Source organism: Bubalus kerabau, chromosome 1, assembly GCF_029407905.1.
Source record: "Bubalus kerabau isolate K-KA32 ecotype Philippines breed swamp buffalo chromosome 1, PCC_UOA_SB_1v2, whole genome shotgun sequence".
Taxonomy (NCBI): domain Eukaryota; kingdom Metazoa; phylum Chordata; class Mammalia; order Artiodactyla; family Bovidae; genus Bubalus; species Bubalus kerabau.
The window spans coordinates 48,519,127-48,539,764 of NC_073624.1; the positions used below are offsets into that span (position 1 = coordinate 48,519,127).

The following is a 20,638-nucleotide window of genomic DNA, read 5'->3' on the forward strand; positions in this document are numbered from 1 at the left end:
TTATCTGAAGAAAATATGACACATTAATTTAAAAAGGTATCTGCACCCCCATTTTCCTTTCAGCATTATCTACAGTACACCAGGTATGAATACAACCTGTGCTCATCGACAGAACGATAAAAATGTCATACATACATACAGCGGAATACTCTCCAGCCATTAAAAAATAATGAGATCCTGCCACGTGTGCCATGGATGGACCTTGAGGGCATTGTATTAGGCAAACTAAGCAAGATGCAGAAAGTAATATTGCATGACTGTAGTTATATGTGGAATCAAAAAATACCAAGCTCAGAGACACAGAACAGAGGTGAGATGGTCCGCGGGCTGAGGCGGTTAAGTGCCGGCAGGGACCACACACGGGTGAAGGGGGTTACAAGGCACAAACCTCCAGGCACACAATACATTAAGTCATGGAAATGTAATGTATGGCATAATGACTGCAGTTATGAGATATACTGGGTATGTGAAAGTTGCCAAGAGGATAGATCTTTAAATTTCTCGTGACAAGAACACAAAGCATGTAATTACGTGTGGTGGAAGCTAACTAGACCAAGAAAATGAAACGTCAAAAAACACACACACACATATCCCTGGTGGTCTGGTGGTTAGTCCACCTTGCAATACAGGGAACACGGGTTCAATCCCCCAGTTTGGAAACCAAGATTCCACATGCCACAGGGCAACTAAGCACGCATACTGCAACAAAGACCCAGCACAGCCAAAATTCAAAAGATAAAATACAATTTCAATGGCTTAAGAAAAAAGCCTCAGGCCCACAGAAGTCAGGCATCTCACTCAGGGTCACACAGTCTGAGGTGGCCCAGCGGGAGAGAGCCAGCCTACTGAATCCCAGTACTCTTATCTACTTTGTTCTAAGGCCCGGTGGGAATCCAGGTACCTGGATACAAATGCCTGGATCAATCTCAGCACACTGCCTGGTTCCTTCTGGACGTTCACTCTTCTCCTAAACACATCCCTTGGAACTCACCGCCATGTACAGATGAAGAAACTGAGGTGCAGAACGGTTCAGTGAATCTGATGTGGAACCATAGCTCCTGACCACACATTAGCTGCTGGGGAGCAGCTTTGGGCTCTTGTAAGCACCCTTATACTCTGGGTCTTGCTGATTCTCACCAGCGCGCACAGCACGCACCCTGCCCAGAGCCCAAGGGGCACAGGCAGGTCAGAAACCCAGGTCTGCCAGGCTCCAATGCCTGTCCTTGCAACCCGGTGCAGAAGCCCACAGATATCCACAAACACACCATGGCTTTATTACTTCTATAAATTTCCAAAAGCACATATCCTGGATCTGCAGCCAGGGCAGACACCAGAGGCGGCGAGGCAGGGGGCGGTGGGGTCCCTCCGTCCAGAGTGCGAGGGTGGCTGGAGGTGGCAGCGGCGACCGCAGGCTCACTTGAGGCGGTAGAGGACCTTGCGCTGCATGCGGTGTTGGATCTCACCCCGCCGCAGCATGAGCTGCAGGACCTTGTGGATGGCGTGCTCCGGGTATTTCTGCGGAACACGGGGCGGGGTGAGAGGCGTGCCCCCAGACACCCCACCGTTCAGGAGCCCAGGCACCCCCTGCTCATGGGACTTTCCAGCCTTCACAACCTACCACTTTGCATCCTAAATGGGCTCACTCGTCCTAGGCACCTACTACCTACCAAGCTTTGTTCTAAATCTTCACGTTCTTACTCATTCCACCCCTCAACATCCCTGAGCAGCTGGTACGTGATCACTTTACATTTTACAGGGGAGGAAACGAAGGCACAGAGAGGCTAAGTCACTTACTACTTGCTGCATGGACTGGAGCCCAGCAGGCTCCTCTGTCCACGGGATTTCCCAGCAAGAATACTGGAGTGGGTTGCCATTTCCTCCTCCAGGGGCTCTTCCCATCCCAGGGATTGAACCGAGGTCTCCTGAGCCTCCCTGCACTGGTAGGCGGATTCTTTACCACTCCAGACATCCCCAAACTCCTCTAACTCTTGGTCTGCTCACCTCTCGAATGGGTGGGGTACCACCTACCACATAAACTGCCCTAAGGATGAAGAGGAGATGACATACACGAAAGGGAGCTGAGCCCAGAAACTAGACTGTCCATGTGACTTCAAAGATGGTGACAAGTTCCCCACAGATTTTAGAAGGCCCTTCCACCATCTATGGGATCAAGAGCTCTGTCCCCAGCGGGCTGGAAGGCTCACCCTCTGGTTCTGCACCCCCAACCCCACAAAGGGCAGGGAAGGAGGGGAAGGGAGAGACAAAGGGCTGGGGGAGCCTGGGAGGTCCCAGCAGAACCTCAGACCCCGTCCTCTCCCTTTAATGCAACAAAGAAAGTCAAGAAAGGAGAGCGCTGGGGACAGGCCTGGTCCTAGAAAACAGCCACCCCTACCCCACCCCAAGCCTGTCTGCTGAGCGCAGGGCATGGTACAGGGTGGGTGGGAACCCGGCCCTGGAGGCCCACCTGCTTGGTGAAGTCCTGGATGATGCTGTGCTCAGACACCTGGGAGCCGATGGCAAAGCGGCGCTTGAGCTGCTTCTCGATGCGGCTCAGCAGCTCCTGGTCCTCCTGGCTGGTGAAGCCTTCCACCCCTGTGGGCGCGAGGAGGGAGGCGGGTCGGCAGGTGGGGACCTCAGTCTGCCCACAGCGGGGAAGAGCCAGCCAGTCCCCGGAGAGAACATGAGAGGAAGACAGAGAGGGAGCCTGGGGACAGCCAAGGCCTGAGCGAGACGATGGACAGAGGCCTGGAGTCAAGGACAGGGCAGGCATGAGCAGAAGGATGCTGCAGGTAGAGGTGGGAAGATTCAGAGGTGGGAAACATGCCCACTTCATTCAAAATCTAGTCGTAGGGCCAGGGACATGGCCAGAGTGGGGGCCACATGGGGGCCAGGTCCCACAGGCTAGAGGGCACAGCCTAAGTTTTCCCGATTCTGGTGAGTGGAGCAGCCACTGGAGGGCTGTGAGGAGGGCCTCGAGCTGAGGACAGCACCTGGGCCCCAGGCGGCTAGACAAGTCAGGAAGACTTCCTGGAGGCGGCTACATCAGAATGGAAAGCTAGAGGGGACCCGCAGTGACTCAGGAGCACTGTCCTGGAGACCACATCAGTGAGGCATCCCAAGCAGCCCTGGCAAGCAGCTGCTGATTTCCGACAACTGCTGGAAGGGGGTCTCCTCTGTTGACCCAGGCCTGCAGACGCCTTGGTGTTTCAGCTACAGAAAGGGGCGAGGTGGGAGGGGAGAAGCCGCTGAGAGTTGAAATGAGTTCACGAGGCAAACTCTTATACAGCCTGCAAAGCCCAACTCTAATTACCCTGCCCCAAATCATACCCACCCTGTGCCCTCAAACATCCGAGGGAGCCCCCCATAACCAAATATCTCACGGGACAGGAAGCCCCTCCAGGGCAGAGATTGAGTCGTCATCACCAAGGGGAGGGCAGAGGCAATCAGCCCCCACCCACCTCCCCGGCTCCAGCCACACTGACCCTTGAACCTGTTGTCCCTGGGGTCTTGCCACTCAGCTCTTCCTCTACCCAGGGGTCCATCCCCACACTCCAGGGAGCCAGGTGTCCACTCATGCCCATCCCTGCTTCCTGCCACCTCCTGAGAGCCCATCTTGGGCCACCCGACGGGGACACAGCCCCACCCCTCTCCAACATGCCTGACCTGCTGGAGTTCTCCCCTCTGCACTCTCGGCTCCCTGAGTTTGGCATGTCTGCCTCTGGTGTGTTTCCCCAGGAGAAAGGGGGCCTTGCAAGGTGGGACTCAAGGGATCTGCTTGCTCCTGCCCTCCCGGCACCTGAAACAGCCTGGCAGACACTAAGCCCTGTCTGCTGGCGAGGGAACACATTCGTCCCAGGGGAGCCTGGCACGGAGCCAACGCTCTGGGAAGTCCGCTCAGAGGCTTAGCCTGAAGCAGGTGGCAGGACTGACGGCAGCCTGACCCACGCTGGACTCGGGGTCAGGAGACCTGCACTCTAGCTGGGAGAACGGCAACCAACCTTGGGCACTGTGAAGAGGCCTCTCTCAGTGTCAGTTTTCTCATCTCTAACAGGGGAAGGACTAAGCACCCAACCTGGCTTCTGGGGGCGGCTGTAAGTAAAACGGGGGAAGAGCGTCGGAAGCGCTCAAACGGTTACAACTCAACAAATAGGGCTGGTGAGTGCTGTTCTTAACCAATGATAAAACTGTGAGCCTTAATAATGGACTGGGCCTAAGAGGATTGTGCTCCAGGGTCTCCAGAGGCTGTTCTTCCCATCTTGGAAGAAAATGGCTGGTGGGGGTGGGGACGGGGGGTGCGGTGTGGCTTCTTCGCAGGAGGAAGCACAGAGACCTCAGCAAGTGCAGAGAAGCAACCAGCAGAGCAGGCATCCCGCATGAGCCCCACCCCGAGTCCACCGACCACCCGGCCTGTCTCCCCACACCTGCTCACCTGACAGGGTGCCAGACAAGGCGGCGTCCAGCGTGGACACCTGGAAGAGCCTCAGCGCCTCCTCCACGTCTGCCTCTGTGGCAAAGGGCTGCAGCTTCATCTTGCTGAGGGCCTCGGCGATGCGCACGATGGCCTCCAGCTGCCTGTGTGGGAGCAACGGGACGCCAGGGTGCACTCAGTCCATCGTCCCTCTTCTGTCCAGCCCCTTCACAGCGAAGGCTGCTGCTTGTCCCTGTGATCTATCTCTCTTAGTAATGGAACCCCAACTTCTATTCCAGCACATGGTACCCAGCTGCAAGACATTTCCCAGTCTTCATTGCATCCAGGTATGTCTGTGTGACTAAGATATAGCCAGTATGTTTTATGTCCAAACATTTTATGGGAACTTTAGGAAGTGTCCTTAAAAAAAAGGCACTTCTTTTCCTCCCTCTCCTGCCACCTGGAATGCAGGGGTAATGACTGGAGTTCCAGCAGCCACACTGGACAATGAGAATAAGGGTGAGCCTGAAGGAGCGCAAATTGCTGCTGATGACTGAAGAACCATCACATGATCTTAGACCACCTGCCCTCAAACATTTTCACCTAAGGTGGAAATAAATTCCCAATTCACTTAAGTGACTTTATTTGGACCTTCCATTATATAGAGCAAAACCCACTTCTATCTAATCAGTGCCGGAAGCAGGATTCAAATGAGGTAGGCTTAAGCTCTTAGTCACTCAATTGGATAAACTCACCACAGTGAAGAGAGGTAACAACTAAGACAACTGAGGCCCAGAAAAGGAAAGCAATCTCTCAGCTGTCACATGGTGGGCAGGAGGCAAGGACCAGGTCTCCTGACTCCCATCCCTGGACCTTCCCTCACCCTCAGGCTTCCCTAAAATGGGGAAAGCTAGACAGAATTCAGAAGAGAGGCTTCCAGATTTTCCCAACAGTAAACAAAGCAAAAGATACAGATAATTAGGGAGGCCACTGTTTTTACTCCTAAAGGAGTGGTCCCTGCCCAGCAGCCTGACCATGGCCGGCACCAGTGGTCAGCAGTGGGTCCCAGCCCCAGACTTGCAGGGCACACCACGCCCTGTAAGCTGAGGCTGTGCATCAGCCCACCCAGCCCGCTCACCGGACGGTGATGGGGATACTGGAGCGCCGGTCGCTGTCCCTCTCGTGCTGACGGGCCCCACTCCGCATGATGATATACCGATTCTTCAGCTTCTCTGCGGCCTCTGCTGATAGCCGGGGGCCACACTTCCTGCAGGACAGGGGTTGGGGAGAGCAGCTGCCATGAGAGAGGGAAGGAATCTTGGGGTACCCACCCTGGCCGGCCTCTGCTGGCTTGCAGACAGTTTCTGGGCCCACCAGATGGCAGGCTCACAGCAGTGCTTCCCCCCAACACATTCAGGGGTGAGATGCACAATGATACCCACGAGAGGCTACTGGTGACTGCTGTCCAGGGGCTGGAAGCATGCCAGACTAGGGGGTGAGGGGCGGGAAGGGTGGCAGCGGGGGACATTTGGTCAGATCCACCTGCACTCTATCCCCTCCACCCCACAGCCCCACCCCAAGCCAACTGACAGTCACTGGTTTAGGGGAACCTCAGATCACCTACTCCAGGGCTTCCCTGGTGGCTCAAATGGTAAAAAATCTGCCTGCAATGCAGGAGACCTGGGCTCGACCCCTGGGTTGGGAAGATCCCCTGGAGGAGGGCATGGCAATCCACTCCAGTATTCTTGCCTGGAGAATCCCATGGACAGAGGAACCTGGAGAGCTACTGTCCGTGGGGTCTCCGAGTTAGACATGACTGAGTGACCGAGCCCAGAGGGAGGGAGGAAACTCCCCAAGGCCCCCTGGGACCTGGCATCAAGGGAGAACAAAAACTCAGGGCTCTCAGACTCACTCACAATGGCCCAAGACTCCAAGGGTGGGGCCGTGAAGAGCTCATAACCATGACGAAGACCCCGGGACCACTGGGCACTGCGTCACTGGGACAAAAGTGGTAAGGAGGCACCAACCCAGATGCAGGACTTCACCTCCCATCAGAAAGGTGCTCCAAGATCCCTCCACCCGGGGTTTAGCTCCAATAAGAGACAGAGGAGGTGCGTGTCCAGAACCTTGGCACAGGAGCCAAAAGCACAGCCCGTGGAGCCAAGCACCTGGGTTCAAATCCTGGCTCCACTAGCTCCTGCCTGCAAACTTGGACAAGTTACTTAACCTTTCCTTGCCTCAGCTTCCCCATCTGTAAAATGGGATAACAATATGCCACCCTCACAGGTTTGGGGAGAGGGATAAAGTTCAATTATGTATATATAATAATCAGAGTTTCCTGGTGGTCTAATGGTTAGGATTCAGTGCTTTCACTATTAGGGCCCAGGTTCAATCCCTGGTCAAGGAACTGAGATCTTGCAAGCTGTGCAGCACTACCCAAGTTTTAAAAAATTAAAAAAAAAATGTTCAGAATAACACCTGGCACAGAATAATCACTATATGTATGACTACCATCGCTGGCAGTCTGTGAGAACAACAATATTTACGGCTGCATCTGCTGTTCACTGAGTGTTTATTTGGCACAGGGCCGTGCCAAGCGCTCATGCGTCATCTTGTGTGATTCTTAGAAAAACGTAAGGGTACAACCACCCCCAGGAAAGTGAGGCTCAGAGGTCAGCTGATTTGCCTAAGGCCACACAGTGGGGGCAGGTGTTACCAGAGACCATGTCCACAATGCCTCCCCATACATCAGAGTCAAGGGTGCCTTCAAGACCATCTAAACCCTCCACCCTCATTTTAGAAACGGGGAAGCCTGATGCCAAGAACCACGGAGTGGGTGACTGTAGGGGGAGGAAGAAGCAGAGCTAAACCCTAAGGGCTCATCTCAGGTATCCTGAAAGGGCTCTCCCCAACCAGGGAAGACTGGCAACCCCACGCCCAGGGGCCAGCGTGTGCTACTCACGCACGGCAGTAGGCGATGAACTTCTTCAGCTTGGCCAGGTCAATCTCGCCCTCCACGGCCTGGGCCTGTGTCAGTGCGCTCACATGCAGCGTGATGACGTGTTTGGCCAGCATCTGGGAGGCAGAGGGGACCCAGGGTCAGCCCACAGGCCTTCCCGAGCCAGGTTCCAACACAGAGCTGGAGCAGGCAGGGAGGGAGAGCTCCCAGGGCTAGAACCAGTGGAAAGGAGATGGCCCTTCTCTCCTTGGGGGCTGTCAGCTGGTAAAACAACATCCAGAGCTGCCAGGGCCCTCCCTGCTGCCCTGAGGCGGGGCGAGGCTGCCCGAGAACAAAACTCCACCCAGGGAGACCGAGGCAGAGGCAGACAACCCTGAGACCAGACCCAGATGGGCCTTGTATCTCCAGGCTTGCCTGTAACACAAGCCCTTCTCTTGAGTTCCTCCAGAAAGACTAAACGGAACTGGGGTTCTAATACTTGCAATCAAAGGTCAACCCCCTTGTTCCACATACAAAGGAACGACGCCCAGGGAATGAAAGACCCCAAATCAAACCACATGTGGTCCACAGGAGAGGCAGGACCAGGGGCCCCCAGTGTAGTGTTTCTGCAGTCTGCAACCCACCTCCTTGGGGGCCCACTGACAGGCTGATCTGGTAGCCAGGACTCTGGACCCTAGAAGCCCCTAGCCTGCCCACCCTTTCCCCACCCGAGACCTGCAGGCCTGGGAGGAGCCCGGCGTCCTACGCACCACATCCCTCTCCTCATTATGCTCATCCTTGACGATGAAGATCATGTCGAAGCGGGACAGGATGGTGGGCATGAAGTCGATGTTGTCCTCCCCCTTTGTCTCATCCCAGCGGCCAAACACCGAGTTGGCAGCAGCCAAGACGGAGCAGCGGGAGTTGAGGGTGGTGGTGATGCCAGCCTGAGAGGGGAGTACGGGGGCAGCAGAGGAGAGAAACGAGAACTCGGGCTCACAGCCTTCTCAGGTCACACACACACACACATACACGATTCCAGGGCCACTGCTGCAGTCAACAGAGGCCTGGCACTCAGGACAGCCTGAGGGTGGGGCCAGGCCCCAGCCCTCCCAGCGCCCGGGGCATGGCCCGGCCAGGCAGCTCTGTGGCTGAGTGGGCCCCGGGGAGGGCGCTCACCTTGGCGATAGAGATGGTCTGCTGCTCCATGGCCTCGTGGATTGCCACACGGTCGTCCTCTCGCATCTGTGTGGAAGAGAGGAATGTCCACCAGCCCCAGGTGAGGGGGCTGGGGTGCAGCGGGAACAGGACACCCTACAGGAGCTACTGTTCCTAAGTCCCTGCTCCGTGCCAGCCAATGGCAGGAACCAGGTCACCTCTAGTCATGCGGATAACATGTGGGCTTGGCTCTCGTCTCCCCACTCTCTAGGCTCCGAGAGCTTTAGTTAGGCCCCTGTAGTGATGGGAGGTCTCTACGTCATCAAAGGGGGTTTCTGCCATTCACACCCCCAGCCCACGGCCACCAGGTGCCACCAGCACTGAGCCACGCCCTCGCCCTGCAGGGCTCACCTTGTCAAACTCATCAATACAGACGACGCCCCCGTCGGCCAGGACCATGGCCCCGCCCTCCATGATGAAGTTCCGGGTCGAGGGGTCCCTCATCACCGAGGCTGTCAGGCCGGCGGCGCTGCTGCCTTTCCCAGACGTGTACACCTGGGGGAGGGCCACGGGAGGGTCAGGGCCCAACACAGCCCCCAGGCTCTGACCCCGGTGAGTCAAGGGGCCCCCAGAGCTGGAGCTCGCCCAGGGTCACACATCATGGCGGGGTGCAGAGCACAGACAATCTCAGCGTTCCTCCTCTGATGGGGGCCACCAGCCCCAGCTGGCCTGGAGTTTCTCCCCAGGGCTGTTCACATCCATCACTCACCTGAGCCCGACTGTCTCATGAATCGGCCCCCAGGAGCTGGGCTCACTGAGCAGTAAACTGAGGCTGAGAGAAGTGACACCCTCCCAGTAAGGTGAACTCCGGACTCTCTGAAAAGCTTCCCCACCCTGAGAACCATCATCTTTGTAGAGACCTGAGAACTACATGCTGCCAAGGGGCCTTTGAATTGTGGCAAGTCCAAAGCAAGGTGTGCTTAAGTGTATGAAATACACAGGAATTTCAAAGTTAGTGCTAAAAAGAATGCAAGGTATCTTCTTCAGGTTCTCTTACGTTAAACCACATGCTGAAATAATAACATTTTACACAGCTTAAACAGAATTAAGATTGTGTACTTGTAAGCTCAGTCATGTCCAACTCTTTTGCAAGCTCACAGACTATATACAGCCCACCAGGGTCCTCTGTGCATGGAATTTCCCAGTCAATACTGGAGTGGTTTGCAGTTTCCTTCTGCAGGAGATCTCTCCGACCCAGGAATAGAACCTGTGTCTCCTGCATTAGCAGGGCGATTCTTGACCACTGAGCCATCTGGGAAGCCCATCACCACTTCCTTTTGCTTTTCTAAGAGGCTACTAGGAAACGTACACTCCTCGAGGCTCACAGCTAGAGTCCACATGTCTCCACTGGGCAGCACTGGCAGAGGACACCTGGCCCACCCCGCGTCTACCCAGAGGCCACACTTCCCCCCATGAGACCACGCGGCCATCCTCACCCACTCCGATCCCCCAGATGTGCTGATCACCACACAGGGGACCCGGCTGACTGGACACTCTCTCCCCTGTGGCCCCTCCTGCAGCTTTATCCCTGTGGGGAAGCCAGGGCAGGCAGAGGTCATCCGGGACACTCACCCCAATGGGTGAGCACTTCTCCACGAACTTCAGCAGCTGGGACTTGGCCGTCCCGGGGTCCCCCAGCATCAACAGGTTGATGTCTCCTCGGCGAGTGAGGCCATCTGGGAGCCTGGGGAGACGGGCACGAAGGCCAGGTGAGCAACAGGAGAATCCAGCGGGGGCTGGTTGGTCACAGCGGTCTGGCTATCACTCCCGCCCCACCATGTCATGAGCCCTGGAGTAGGTGGGAGGCGGGGGCTCTGGCCTGAGAGCCACATTTCTAGCCAGCTCTATCTCCTAGCCTCCTCTGTGGTAACCTGCCACACAGGGATGGGAGGGTCAAAGGAAATGACACCAAGAGCTGGGCTCGGGCACACACAGACAGCATCTGATAAACACCTGCCCCAGCTGGAGAGATGGGAGCTGCCAGCGCACCGCTGGCGATACCGTGGAGCAGACACCACGAGGGCAGGCTCCAGGCCAGGACATGTGCCTGTTAGCAGTCTCTTTAATGCTCTATGCCTCAGTTTCCTCATCTATGAAATGGGCTCAACCATAGCTTTCTCATAGGGCTAACTTGGGAACTGGGCTGCAAACAGATGAAAACATTCAGAAGACTGTCTGGCACATGGTAAGAATTCAGTAACTGGTAGCTGCCAGTAACATTATCACTCTATATCTCTACTGTTTCAGAATCTCAAAAGGACACATGATGTCCCCTGAGTGTTAGGCTTCCATCTGTCGTATTCATATGGACATCTGGGTACAAAAGGGTGGTGTCTCTTGCCTAAAATTGCACAGTAAGTAGTTATCAGAGATTTAATCCCCGGTTCTCCAGACTCCACGCCCAGAGCTCTCTCCACTGCATCTGCCAGGTCCCCCAAGTTGCACCACCTACCCAGGGTCGGGGGGACTGCTCTGCAGAGAGGGCATGGATTGGCCCCCCGCCAGCTGACAGCAACCCTGGGAGGTGGGAAGGGTGCCTGAGAGTAGGAGGCGGGACTGAGGGTCCCAGGCAAATGGAAAGAGTATTCCCGTCCTGCCCATCCGGCAGCTGCCCTGTTGTGGGCAAGTCACCCGTCCCCTCCCTGGACCTGGGAAGGCTTGGACCCCCACCTCTTTCGGGAGCCCCCGAAGAGCAGGCAGGCGATGGCCTTCTTCATGTCGGTGCCTCCGAAGATGGAGGGGGCAATGCTCTTGGAGATGAGCTCGTAGACGTTGGGGAGGGCGGCCAGCCGCCGGAACTCCTCCTCCTCCTGTGGGGTCATGGCGCCAGCAAAGGTGCGGCCTGGGCGGGCAGAGGGGACGTGGGTGCATGAGGGCCCACCCTCCCAGCCCCAGGCCTCCCAGCGGGCAAGGCCCTCAGAGCCGGGCAGCATGAGCATCAGTCTGAGCACAGACAGACCCCACCGCTCGCCTGAGGGCTGGGCTTGTGTGCTGCAGGCTCCAGTGAGCAAGGGGAGGACCTGGAAGGGAGGTGAGGAGTTAGAGGCCAGATCAGAGGGGCCCTCAGGATATCTTCTACCTTGCTGAGGGTAGTGACAGGTATCTTTGGTTAGGAAAGCACTGCTCTCCCTGGCTGCCGTGCAGAACAGAGTGTAGGGGTGGGGGTACAGACAGGGGGACTAGGAGACCCGGGGAGGGACAAGGGGAGTCGGCCCAAAGCCCACTCACCGGAGCCATCTGTGTCCACCTGGATGCCCAGGACCCGGATGTAGGCACTCCGGATGCCCACGCCCACTCTGTCGCGGCCCCTGTTGGAGGTCAGGCCAAACTTCTTGATGGAGTAGATGCCCATGATGGTGACCCTGTTCCCAGGGACGACCTTGTCACACAGGTACCTAAGAGGAAGGTGGGGAGGAAGGAGGAAGAAGGTGAGAGTCTGGTGGGGGCAGGAGCCCCTGGCTCCTACCATCCCGTCACACTCGCCGTTCACCTCAGCATCTCTACAGGAGGCTTCACGAGCTGATTTGGCTCTAGCCGCTGCCCTGTCCCAGGGCTCTCACCCTCTCACCACGACCCAGCCCATGTTTGGACGGCATAGCTGCCCGGAGGAGGACAATCCTTGGTCATGGGCAGCGGCCTGACTGGTTAGGATCAGAAGGCCCACCCTCAGCTCCTCAGGGTCCCCATCTCCACCTGGCCTGATGTCAGAAGCACTGCAAGGCTCCCCTCAGCCATCTCAGGGGAAGCCTTCCTCCTGATGCCCTCCCAGCCTCCCTGCAAGGGCCACTCCCAATTTTTGCCTCTTCACAGCTTCATAAAGCTCAGGCAAGTCATTTTGCACCTGGATTTTAATCTCCTCTTTAAAAAAAAAAAAATGCTGCAACAAGGAAGTCTCCAAGCCCCTCCAGCCAGAACCATGCTCCAATGCCGACTGGACAGGATGCTGGGGCATGTATTCGTACTCTGCCACTTACGAGCCGTGTGACCTCAAAGAAGTCACTGCACCTCTCTGACCCTACTGCTAAGTCACTTCAGTCGTGTCCGACTCTATGCAACCCCATAGATGGCAGCCCACCAGGTTCGCCCGTCCCTGGGATTCTCCAGGCAAGAACACTGGAGTGGGTTGCCATTTCCTTCTCCAATGCATGAAAGTGAAAAGTCAAAGTGAAGTCACTCAGTTGTGTCCGACTCTTAGCGACCCCATGGACCACAGCCTACCAGACTCCTCCGTCCATGGGATTTTCCAGGCAAGAGTACTGGAGTGGGGTGCCATTGCATTCTCCGTCTCTGACCCTGGAGAGCTTTAATAAAGTGATCTCACCTGCTGGGTTACTGTGGGATCAAGTAAGGTACCAGACCCAGAAGGGCGTTAGGCAAAGTAGAGTCCCATCCCTAAAGGACCCTTAGTGTCACTGTTAACATTCTGGGACTCCTCTCTTCCCAGATTCCACTTCTTCAGCTTTAAATCTAACCCCAGACTGCACAAATAATCTAACACCAGATACTTAATTTGTATGAAGGAACTGTAGTAAACACTTCACGTGCATTTTCTACTTTAAACCTCCCAGCAGTGATGAGAGATTAAGGCCCGTCACTGTCCCCATTTTCCTGGTGAGGAGACTGAGGCTCAGTGAGCTCACGTCACCTGCTCAGCAGTCTGACCTCTACACCTTCCACTGTCGCTGAGGCAGCTAACAACCTGTGGATCCCCTCGTCCAAAAGGCGATGCACAGACTACCTGCTTGAGGTATCACGGTGCGTGAGCCCAGGTGAAGAAGCCCTGTCCCTATCTCCACGCCATCCTCCCAGGTCCCTGGAAGGGGACCAGGCCAGCCTAGCACCCTCTCCCCACTTTCTGATTACCCAGCAACATCCAAGAAGACTCTTAACATAAAGCCCGGGGTGGGCGTCAGCCTGGGAAGAGGGTCCTCCCCACCCTTGGCCGACCAGCTGTGCCACCTCAGGCCTCCTGGTTCTAAGAGTGCCAGGGAGACTCTGAAGGAAGAATGCAGGCGGCAGAAGCCAGACCCCTCCACTCAGGGAGCTGGTCACACGTGAGACTGACCCGCTCCTGCAGAATAATGGAGACGAAGGGAGGAAAAGCCTGGAGGAAGCACCAGGCACAGAGCAAGTTTCCATAACCAGCCCTATTCCCTGCTCCCCACTGCACTCAGGGTCCACATATGGCCCGACTTAGGGGCAGGAGGCATGGCCAGCCAGCCTGCTCACAGCCCTGACCCGGTGTGGGGGGGCACAGCCAGGGGCCCGCTCACCGGTCACAGTAGAGCTGCATATGCCGGGGCATCTCCCCATGCGGCACGGCGTCCGGCAGCTCCTGCAGCTTCAGGGTCTGGAAGTCCACGCACTTGCACTTGTCCGGCATGATGAAGTATGGGTCCAGTGGACACTTGGGGCGCCCAGCCTGATCCCTGTAAGGCGAGAGGAGAAAAGAGTCACCAGAGCTATCCCCAGAGCCCGAAGCCCAGGGAACTCATCACACAAGTCAGCAACAAGCCTGGCCAGTGGCAAGTTCAGGGTCTCTAGGACAAGCTCAGGGAAATCGCTAGAGGAGGGTGGCTCAGTAGGGGGAATACACGGGGTTAGGGTTGGGGAGGCCTGCTTGGAACCTGGCTCTCCCATTAAGCCGTGTTAGACAGCCACATGTCTGGCAGGCAGCCAGACTGGAGTCTGGGGTTCAGTGGAAACACACATCTGCATGTCCTCTGCACTCAGGGTACTCAAAAACCCAGATCAAAAAGGAATTAAGTGTAGAAAAGAGAAGTGTGGCTAAGCCTGAGATTAGGAAGCAGAGGGGAACCAGGAGCCAGAAGGGGTGAGGGCCCTGAAGATCAGGGTCAGCAATCATGTTCTGAAAGAAGCCAGAGACACATATTTTCCGTCTGTGGGCCATGAGGCCACAGGCAACGCAGCCACAGGCCACATGTAAACCAAGGAGCCTGGCATGTTCCTGGGCCTCTGCTCCAGACCTGCCCCAGCGAGCCAGGGTTTGAAGATTCCAGGTGGACCCCCCACCCCAGCCCCCTGCACAGGCTGCCTGGGTTCCCTGGAGGGACAGAACTCACCACCACAGAGGGGCAGGGGGACACCATCCCGTTCTCAACCCCAAGATCCAGGACGTCCACTTGGGCCTACGCCCACAGGGCACGCCGCGGCCCCGGCCCCTCCCGGCTGCAGGGCTTCCTCCTCATCCTTCACACCTCTGCTCAGACATCTGCCCGTCACCCCCCAGGGTGCCACAGGGCCCGCGAAGCCCACTCACGTGTTGCACTTCCGGGGCAGGGCGTAGCCCTCCAGGCCGGGGCGCATGGCGATGTTGGTAAGCGTGCCGTGGCAGCTGCGACACTGGATGGAGATGCGGGTGGCCTTGGCGCGGACCCCCGAGGCCGCGATCACGATGCCCGGGATCTTCACCAGGTGTGACATTGTGTCCGACTGCAACAGAGCCGCAGGGAGGGGGCTGGGTGAGGGGGGCCAGGGACCCCGAGATCACACATCAAGAATCTCTTCTATTCTAATGTCTGCTCAAGGCATAAAGTGCCATGTCTGTCATTTACTTTAAAATCCTTTAGCAGAAAAGAGGAGAAAGGAAATAAGGCAAAATATTAACAGCTGTTGAACCCAGATGAGGCAGATGGGGTCATTACACTACTCTTGCTACTTTTTAAAATATATATATTTATTTATTTGGTAGTGCCTGGTCTTAATTGTGGCACTTAGTGTATATATACATATATATGTGTGTGTGTATATATATATTTAATTGCAGCATGTGGGATCTAGTTTCCTGATCAGGGATTGAAGCCCGGTCCCCTGCACTGGAAGCAGAGTCTTAGTCACTGGGCCATCAGGGATGCCCCTCTCACTACTTTTGTGTGTGTGATATTTTTATAATAAAAAGCAAAATAAAACAAGAAAAGTTCCTTTTATCATCATCTTTTCTTCCTATTTCCAGCAGGTGTTCTGGGACAGGCAGGTAGGCTATGGGTTCAAGCTGATGCTCCCTCTGAAGCCAGGGGGGTAGAGAGGGGAGAAGGAAGGAGGCTGACCCTCTCTGGTGACTGAGACCAGGGGCACACATGCCCAGGGGACCCCAGAACTGCTGACACCCACCTCAGAGCTTGCTTCTGGAAAACACTCTACAGAGTGCAGGGATCTGAGCCCCCAGGATCCCAGGGTTGGAAAGGACTGGGGCTGCCTCAGCCCCAAGGCCACCCTGATGAGCGATCCTTCTAGAGAGGGCTCCTCCTCTGTCACAGAACGCCCACCCAAGCAGGCCAGTCACTGGTTTTCCAATGGGGCTGAGAAGAGGAAATCTGTTCAAGTGGGGCTGAGGTTTGCTTTTCTGACGGAACAGCTGCCCCACAAAACAAGCCCAAATCCGCCTCCAAGGACAGGCAGACATGATGCTCGGTTTCAAGCGCGGGCCCGCCTGCACCTTCCCCCTGGCCCCCCCAGCCTGGTGCAGCGCAGAGACAAAGCTGGCACACGCCACAGCTTTGAGAGCCCGCAGCCTGGCCCTGCTCCTGTAACAGACGCGCCATGGTGCCAACCAAGGAAGATCTGGTGGGGACCTGAACTGCGCAGCAGGACATGAGGGCTGCAGCAGAGGCCAGCGCGTGGCCTTTTGCTGGCACAAGCTGGGCCCAGAGCTCACCAGGCACAGGAGCGTGCATCCTTTCATCTGCTTCTCACAACCACCTTCTGACAGAAGAACCAACGTTCGACCCTCACGTCCTCCTCAGCAAACTCCCCTGGGTCCCACTCCTGCCCGCTTTATAAATTCTCCTTTCACTTGGCAGCCAGAGGACGCTTTTAAAGACGGAATCAGCCCATCCTCCTACGTAGCCCTCAATCCGATCTCCTTTCCACAGCAGCTAAGGCCCTGGCCACCTGGCTCTCCACTCGCTCCCTCCACTCCTCTTCCCTGCCCTCACTCCCTGGGGTCCAGTCATGGTGGCTGCCATCTGCCCCTTGTCTAGCCCTTGGAACGGCTGCTGTCCCCACCCCAGTGCCTTTGCACCTGCTTCTCCTTGAGCCCGGAACACCCCTCCCTTGAGCTGTCACAGGGTCACACATCCTTCGGACTCGTGCCAACACCACTTCTTCAGAGACGCCTTCTCCAACCGCCACCCGGCCCCTCACGTTGATCCCGTTTTTTCTTCTTCATGGCTCATGTCCTGGGACCTGAAACCAGCTCAGTGCTCCTTGTCTGTTTCTCTCACTATAACCTCCACGGAACCAGGTACCTACCGTCTGTCTACAGTGAGAGTCAAACCCAGCATCCGGTGTGAGGCACTCAGAAAGTGTTTGCTGGGTGGCAGACTGGCCCTGCCCAGCTTTCCCGTGGCCCCATCACTCGCCAGTCACGCTGACCATCCTTCCCTCAGCCTGGTACACGCCCTGGCCCCTCACCTTGCAAGCTTTACACTAGCTATGCCCTGCCCTCCTCTCCCCACCCCGTGTGCCCTCCCAGCTGTTTGCACGCTGCTCGTTCTCACCCACAGGTCTCCACTCAGATGTCCCCTCTGGAAAGCAGCCTTCTCTATCTTTTCCAGAGGGGCCCTGTGCGTTCTCATCACTTTCCAATTTCTCCCATTGCTCTCACAGTCACCTACAGTTATTGTGGTGATGTTAACCATTTATCCAGTCTCCCAGGGAAAGAAGCTTGTCCTTGAGTTCACTGCTGCTCCTCCAGGACCCAACTCATGTCCTGCCCACAGAAGGAGCTCAGCAAACATTTGTTCAAGGAGCTAATTTTTCAGAGGCAGAAACAGGCTCAGAAAGGTTGAGTGAGTTGCTCAGGGTCACACAGCTGGCACTCAGGTCTCTCTCCAAAACCCCTCCACACACACAGCCACCACGGCCACCCTCCGAGGGGACCCACCTTCAGGCTACGGATGCTGGACGGGCTGGCGTCCGACTTGAGCATGACCTGGATGTCCTGGAGTACCTCATCACCAGCAGGCCGCGGCCGGGTCACCTCGTCAGCCACCTCCTTGGCAGCTTCCTCCAGCTGGAGATAGGGAGGGGACAGGCTGTGAGTGACCAGAGTGGGGCCAGCTCTGGGGGTTCCGGGGCAACAGTCCTGGGGCAGGGGTCCCACTCACCAGCTGCAAGTGTTCGGCTGGCTGCTTGTACAAGTAGTCAGCCAGCTCCTCATCGAAGCTGGCCAGGTCCTCCATCTCCACCTCGATCCAGTACTCCCCCAGGTTATAATGCCGCTTGAGTTCATCCCTGGAGTAGGTGCAGGGACGGGCACAGAGAAGAGGAGGCAATACTGGCAGAGGCGCACCCACACTCTGAGTCTGCCCACACCACTAGCTTCCCAAACACATCGAGCTCCAGGTGGATCTGCTATAACCCAGCAAACCATCCGCTCCCCCCTCCACAGAAGCATCTTCCAAAGCAAGCTCCATAGAAGCAGTCCAAGTCATCATCAAAGAACAATTCAAAGTTCACAGACGAGTCTGGGAGACTCTCACTGCAAACCAGTCCTTTCACTGGACTCCCTGGAGCCTTTAACCCTCTCTCAGATACTAACAGGGCACACAGCTAGAACCTGGGAATGGAAGGCAGCTGAGACCATGCCTGTCTTATCAACCACCAGACTCTTTTTAAGAGCATCCCGTGAGACTATTATCCCCAAAACACTTTTGGGGGCCACTGACCTCCTCAGCCTCATCCCTTTCTACCTTATGTCCAGAGCCACATAAACAGCCAGTCCTGCTCTGAGAGCCCCTTATTTTAACAGGCCACCCCATACTGCCCATGCATGCACCTCCTGCTATCATAAATGCCTTCCACACCAGATACTCTTCTCTCAGCTCTACATCACCTGAAGCCTCCCCTAACTCCTCTTGTACACTCCTCCTTTGAGGCAATCATCACCTTGTAATTTACTTGGGCATGCCTATGCCTCAGTCCCACTGATTCAAAAGCTCCTTGAGGACAAGTAGTATGAATCTTTTCATCTTTGTACCCTAGGGTTTGGCACACAGATGGTCAGTGTCAGCTGGTGCATGAATAAATCGAAGTAGGAGTGGCTATGCCCATTTTACTGATGAAGAAACTGAGGCTCAGAGAGACTGTCACTTGGAAGTCACTGAGCTAATAATGCATCAGGCCCAAGTTTGGACCTGCAAATCCATGCTGTCTGCATTTAAGGCCCTACAAGGATTTGGTGGGATGTCACCATTGAACAATGACTAGGAGCAGGGGCTTTGCCCAGCTCATTCAGTGCTGCAGCTCACCACCTAGAACAGTGGCTGGCATGCAGCAGGTGCTCAGTCAATAGAAGTTGACTGACTGGAACGAATGAATGAGTGAGCAAGTAAGGTAAAGCATAACTACCATCTCCAGAGAACTGAAGATAACTCACTTTACAAAGTATTGCAGGCATAACATACAAAGACTATAAGAAACAGATGAATAAAAGCAAATCCTGGGAAAAGAACCAAAGGGCCCAGGTGACTCACTCAAAAGTTAACTTCAGATATGAAATGTACAAAACCAAACGCCACGAGGATGCGGGGCCCCAGCGAGTGGGACATAGCACCGCTGGGACCGCATCCCCCCTCTTGTCCCGCTCCGGCACGCACCTGTACTTGAAAGTGAAGCCGGTACGGTCGGTGCCCACCCGGTACTGCCGCAGGAACTCCTTGAAGCGCCTCTGCAGCTGCGATTTGCGCGCCTGCCCCTCATCGGTCGCGTTGTCGCCCCCGAAGCTGTCACTGTAGAAAATGCCGGGGTCGTCGAAGCCCGACATGACTGCACCTGACGCGGAACAAGGAGATGGAGCAGACTGGAGGGCAGATGGGGGCGTGCGGCGTCCCCTGCGACACGCAGGTCCTCGGCTCCAAGTGCGAGGCAGACTTGAGCCCGGTTCCGCCTCCCAGACCTCGACCCCAGCTCTCCCATGAGACACCCCTGCCCAGCCCTACTGCGCCCCAAATGCTGGCTCCGAGGGGCCCACTCCCCAGCTCCGCCAGCCTCACCTCTGCCTTCCCGCGCTCCCCGGAACCGTAGACACAAGAGCCCCCACGGTCTCCTGCCGCGTTTCGCGGGAAAAACCAGATGCAGCGTTTGGACGCCGCGGCCGCTGCGCCCTCATTGGTTCGCCGAGACCCCGAGGCCAGCGATTGGGCCGCTCTGCGTCTGCGGGTCCCGCCTCCAAAGAAACTGCTGAAGGGGATTGGCTGCAGGGCGCAGGACGTCGGGATACCCTCCTTCCGGGCTCCATTTTGCTTGCGGGACAATTTGGCGCGAAACTGACCCGGAGGAAGCGGCGGGGCGGGGCGCAAAGATGGCGGAGGGGAGGGCTTTGTTGTGTACTCGTCTTAAGCCTTTTTCAGGAGGAAATGACCTCTTTCCAACCACGGGCGGAAGAAGCTATAGGTCCCTGAGAAGTACTTGCTTCTTGAGGTGTGGTCACTTGTCGGGTGTGAGCCTGCTGTCCCCTAGCGTCTGGAGGGGGCGCTGCCCTCCTGCCCTCCCCGCTCTCACACCTAAACAAGTTGGGGATTAATCAGAAATAATCCACCTCTGGTCTCCTTAACCCCTCTAGGACTAAAGTCAGACTTGGGACTCCAGGGATGTTTTCTTAGGCCTAAATGGTGTTTTTGTGTTTTTGTTTTTTAAGTTGTAGAAGAGTTTTCATTATTTGGCAATGCTTAAAATTTGCGAAAATTCACGACCGGATTCCCACCCTAGGTTAGAAAAACGGGAAGATCCAGCAAAACTTGACGGATTCTCAAGCGGCAACAAGGACTGCATAATCTCCCCTCCCTTCTTTTCCATTCTCACTGGAAACAATAACTACAGGAACCATCTTTTTATTCTGTAGTCTACATTGATACTTTTACAGGCAGTGTTTAAAATATGAGTCTGTTTAAAGGTGTCAAAATTATACCAAATGAATCTGAACCTTCAGGGAGGTCCCTCTGCAAGGAGACAAAGCTTTAATTCATTTCAGTTAACAGCTCTTTAATCTTCCACCGTGTGAATAGAATACAGAATATTAAACCATTTTCCTGTTGGTAGAATTCAAAGTGGTT

At 55.8% G+C, this 20,638-nt stretch overlaps 1 protein-coding gene across 1 annotated transcript; it reads right to left on the minus strand.

Moving 5' to 3' along the window:
* Positions 1-1,252: 1,252 nt before the first annotated feature.
* MCM5 (minichromosome maintenance complex component 5) lies at positions 1,253-19,666 on the minus strand. Its single transcript, XM_055574568.1, has 17 exons — positions 19,580-19,666; positions 19,184-19,358; positions 17,693-17,819; positions 17,470-17,598; positions 14,845-15,017; positions 13,838-13,993; positions 11,793-11,959; positions 11,235-11,406; positions 10,137-10,248; positions 8,916-9,059; positions 8,526-8,591; positions 8,117-8,293; positions 7,371-7,483; positions 5,547-5,675; positions 4,430-4,572; positions 2,465-2,592; positions 1,253-1,515 (listed from the first exon to the last, which is right to left on the minus strand). The coding sequence occupies exons 2-17, from the start codon at positions 19,348-19,350 to the stop codon at positions 1,414-1,416; spliced, it is 2,205 nt and encodes a 734-aa protein (XP_055430543.1). The 5' UTR covers positions 19,351-19,358; positions 19,580-19,666; the 3' UTR covers positions 1,253-1,413.
* Positions 19,667-20,638: the final 972 nt, after the last annotated feature.

What these genes read in the sequence shown, in the direction of transcription:
- MCM5 (XM_055574568.1), bottom strand. Translation starts at nt 19,350, where the DNA reads ATGTCGGGCTTCGACGACCCCGGCATTTTCTACAGTGACAGCTTCGGG. An exon ending in ATGCAGCTCTACTGTGACCG is followed by an intron (nt 11,960 to 13,837) that starts GTGAGCGGGCCC and finishes CCTTCCTCTTAG; the next exon opens with GTACCTGTGTGACAAGGTCG. An exon ending in TCCAGGACTTCACCAAGCAG is followed by an intron (nt 1,516 to 2,464) that starts GTGGGCCTCCAG and finishes CGTGTTCCGCAG; the next exon opens with AAATACCCGGAGCACGCCAT.